At 40.1% G+C, this 4,552-nt stretch overlaps 1 protein-coding gene across 6 annotated transcripts in view; it reads right to left on the bottom strand.

The window, feature by feature from the left end:
- Positions 1-398: 398 nt before the first annotated feature.
- Positions 399-4,552, bottom strand: part of nfyc (nuclear transcription factor Y, gamma) — a 54,199-nt gene continuing 50,045 nt past the window's right edge. For 5 of the 6 annotated variants that reach the window (XM_080441519.1, XM_080441522.1, XM_080441521.1 and 2 more), the window contains exons 8-10: positions 3,219-3,323; positions 1,722-1,781; positions 399-730 (exon numbers count right to left, since the gene is read on the bottom strand). In XM_080441519.1, the coding sequence (XP_080297645.1) occupies positions 611-730; positions 1,722-1,781; positions 3,219-3,323 (285 nt within the window). In that variant the 3' untranslated portion in view covers positions 399-610. The remainder of the gene's footprint in view (positions 731-1,721; positions 1,782-3,218; positions 3,324-4,552) is intronic. The other variant, XM_080441524.1, reaches the window with a different exon arrangement.

Raw genomic sequence — 4,552 nt, 5'->3', positions numbered from 1 at the left:
TCTGTGTGTTCAGGTTTTTACATCATGTGGACGTAGTAGCGTTATTTGGGGAGGTGGGGTTTTTTCCAAGAGTCCCTTTGGTTCTTCTTGACCAGAGTGTTTGTACTGATTCTGACCCCAGCAAAAAAAAACAACAACAAAACATTCTGAAAAAGATGCAGTCCTCTAGTGTTTTAGATCAGTGGTTTTCAACTTTTTGGGGGGTCAAGGAAGGACCCCCAAATTGACACATATTAGCCCAGGGACCCCCCATTTGAAAAGATATGCCAGGGACTCAACCATTTTTGATTTCCTTGGGGCTCCCAATCTACACAGCAGTATCATAATCAGTGTTCATGTAACTCTGAGAGTGTACAAATGGAACCAAATGGACCCGTTAGGGTCCATTTGGTTCCATTTGTACACTCTCAGAGTTACAGACACACCAGGTTCAATTTGGTTCCTAACTATTAATTTGTCTGGGGACCCCCTGGAACCCCCTCAAGGACCACTGGTTGAAAACCACTGTTTTAGATGATTCACTGTTGTGTTGGTGTCACGGTAAGTGGGCTGGTGTGTGTGTGTGTGTGTCTGTGGGGGTGGAGGAGGGGTTTCCAAAGGGGGCGGGGGCTCAGTCGCCGCTGACCTGCGTCACTTGGCCGTCGGCCGTCTGATTGGTGGACTGGATGAACATGGGCTGGCTCAGCTCCTGTCCCGCCGGCATCGTCACCTGCTGGATCTGATACAACTGCTGTGGGGAAACACACACACACACACACACACACACACACACACACACACACACACACACACACACACACACACACACACACACACACACACACACACACACACACACACACACACACACACACACACACACACACACACACACACACACACACACACACACACACACACACACACACAGCTTAGGAATGCGACAAAAACAAAAGAATCTCCTTGAATTCAAGGCTTCATGGGGTGTGTAGGATAAGGATAAGGATAATTCCTTTTAACAGGTCGTTCATGAAAGTCCTTGCGGTCTTGTTTCCAATGAGAACCTGTGAGCAATTGGGGTTAAGAGTCTTGCTCAGGGACAAATTTCATATCATCGGCACATATGCTGGGATAGCCTGGAATCGAACCTGGGGCAACCAGGGCCAGCTGGTTCCCTAGGCGGGCTCACTAACCACTCAGCTATGGCCGCCCCGCGAATTGATAGAAAATAAGTAATTCTTTGGGTGAACTATCCCTTTAAAGGTTAAGGGTAGGCATGTAAAAAAAAACGTCTGAAAATAGCCGATCTACAAGCTCACAATGCATCGCGACGCATTGTGAGCTTGTAGATCTGCTATTTTCAAATGGCCGAAATGTATATAGAGCTGAAGTGGTTAATGTATGTGTTGTAATAATAATCAAAATCTACAAAGTAACTAAAGTTTTCAAATAATTGTAGTGGAGTAGAAATTAAAGTATTGGAGATTGGAAATACCTAAATTGGAAGTACAAACACATAAAACTACTTAGTACTTAGTTACTTTCCAACACTACTCAGCAGAATAACAGACATTTTGAATGTTAGGACATCTTTCCTTCTCTAGACACATACCAGCTGGTTAGCAGCTAACTGTGTGTACTTATGAGGAATACAAGACAAAGCCCCCCCCCCCAAAAAAATATGAAAATAAATGAATAAACAAAATGTGAATGAAGTGTATTATTATTCTTATAATTGTTACCTGTCCGTCACTGAACTGCTGGAACTGCTGCTGTCCTTGCTGTACGTCTGCCTGTGTGATCTGAACACACGAGTCACAATTACATTCATCTCTAGTCCAGGTGCTACAACACACTGATTTATTTCATCTCTAGTGCATTGGTTCTCAAAGTGGGGGTCCGGGGACCCCCAGGGGTCCTTTCGGGGGGGTTCCAGGGGGTCCCCAGCAAAATGTGTTAATATAGCATCACAATAATTTTAACCACTTTAAACTTTTATACTTTGGCTATTCAAAAAAATAGCAGATCTACGGTGCCGCGCTATGAGCTTGCAGATCTGCTATTTTTTTTTTAATCTTGAAAATCTCTGCAAACCTTTGAATATATATATATTTTTAAAGCGAACATTTGTAGATTTGAACATTTTGAGATGGGGGTCCGCGGCCAAATACGCATCATTTTGGGGGTCCTTGACATGAAAAAGTTTGAGAACCACTGCTCTAGTCCAAGTGCAACATGGATCATTCACAGCACAGGTATTAATCAAAGTACAATCGAATTCATTCTTTTCTGATATTACTATCACACCAATGCTGATGTTTTGTATATCTATATGAACTACCCAGACACCAGCTAATTGGTAATACCAAGTATTTTGTAGCACTTTAATTGAAATTCAAGCACATTCCTGACTTGCAGAAATGTAAGTCTATCAAATAAATTCAGGCAGCTGTACAGATCCTGTTCTGTGTAATAAGTCAGTCGACACAGTGAAGGCCAGATGTGTTTGTCTGGGTAATTATTACGGACTGAAGCTGGCCAATACTTCAAGCTGTACAATATAACATAGTGTATACATTACATACACACTATTTGATGTGCAAGATAAAAAAAAAATCAATATGGAGCAATAAAACATATTGATCTTCATTCTATCTCCCAACAACCCACGCCTTTAATCTGTGTGTTATTCCCAGTGGTGGAAGAAGTACTCAGATATTTTACTTAAAAGTAGCAATACACCACAATATAAAAGTACTCTGTTACAAGTAAAAAGGGCCTGTGTTCAAAATGTTACTTGAGTAAAAGTACAAAAGTATTTGGCATCAAAATACACTTAAAGTACCAAAAGTAAAAGTACTAAAATGTTTGAAAATGGCAGATCTACAAGCTCACAACGCGTCGCATCGCGACGCGTTGTGAGCTTGTAGATCTGCTATTTTCAAATAGCCTATGTATAAAATTGGGCTAAAGTGGTTAATGTATGTTTTATTATATAATAATTTATTATTAAAAAAAAAAGTGGTTAAGTCTGTGTGTGGGTTTTTATAAATATTCAAACAATGAAAAGTATTAACAAGAGGTTGTGACTAAATAACTACATATGGATCCATAGGAACCACAGGTTCTTTTTTCGCCCCTTATTTCCTGAAAAGTAACCCGTTCTTGGACATAAGTTATAACAAGGTTTTCCACCTTTGACCAGCAAGACAGATAACGGGGCGGAGCTTCAATAATACCTGCTGGGTGCCGCCGAGCGTCTGGATCTGTCCTTGGACCACCTGCGTCCCAGAGACGGGCTGGGCCAGACGGATGTACTGCAGCTGGCCCGTGTTCAGCTGCACCTGCACACAGCCACCACACGGGGAGACACACACCGTTGCTTTAGCGCATAAATAAATAAATATTTTAAAAAAAGGGTCATTTGGTAGAGAAACACCAACAGAGGTCAAACGGCCATTTCACTGTTCCGGGCAGTGGTGGAAAAAGTAACTAAGTACATTTACTTAAGTACTGTACTTTTTTTTAGGTATTTGTACTTTACTTGAATATTTCCAATTCTTCCAATACTTTTACTTCTGCTCCACTGCATCTCAAGAGGCAAATATTGTACTTTTACTCCACTACAATTATTTGAAAACTTTAGTTACTAGTTACTTTTCAGATGTAAATTATGATATTATGAAACATACATTAACTACTTTAGCCCTATTTTATACCTAGGCTATTTGAAAATATTTTTGTACTTTTACTTTTGGTACTTTAAGTACATTTTGATGCCAATACTTTTGTACTTTTACTCATTACATGATTTATTCTGGACTTTTACTTGTAAACAAAGTATTTCTATATTGCAGTATTGGTACTTTTACTTAAGTAAAGAATTTGAGTACTTTTTCCCCACCAATGGTTCCGGGTGACTGACTGACTGACTGACCGGACGTGACCGCTGTGGCAAATCATTCACTCATTATGTCTGAGAGAGAGAGAGAGCTGTTAACCATCTTTAAAAAACAGCTGTTTGATGATTACCCACAAAACAGTCAACGATATAGAATGAGTTGAGTTGAAGACAAACGCGTTTAGTGGGAATGCCTCACACAAGGTCAAAACAATGTCGGTGACAAAGCTGTTCTCTCCCTGCTTGCCTTTCATCTAAAAGTGACATTTCCCGTCCTTATTCTCTTATCATTTCACGTACTTAATTATATAGATCTTCACTTGGTTGTTAAGGCACGCACACAGACAATGCAAGACTGTTTAGACCCAGTCAAACAGGGAAAGAATCTAGTGTAACCACTTTAACTTTAACACTTTATACTGTTGGCTACTCAAAAATAGCAGATCTACAAGCTCATAGCGCGGGCACCGAGTGCCGTGCTATGAGCTATTTTTAAAGTCTCGAACGCTTGTGCAAATATTTGAATATATATATTTTTTTTTTAAAGGGAACATTAGTAACTCAAATCTTTGATGTGCAAGTAGCAAAATTCAATAGCAACAATAGCTTTTCGAAAACTGTTGGGATTCAGAAGATTTGTAGAATCGGCCTCAGGGTCTTAATGGGTTAAAG

Source organism: Gymnoscopelus braueri (assembly GCF_963280865.1).
Source record: "Gymnoscopelus braueri genome assembly, chromosome: 11".
In the NCBI taxonomy this organism is placed as follows: Eukaryota; Metazoa; Chordata; class Actinopteri; order Myctophiformes; family Myctophidae; genus Gymnoscopelus; species Gymnoscopelus braueri.
This window is presented reverse-complemented; position numbering and strand designations above follow the sequence as displayed.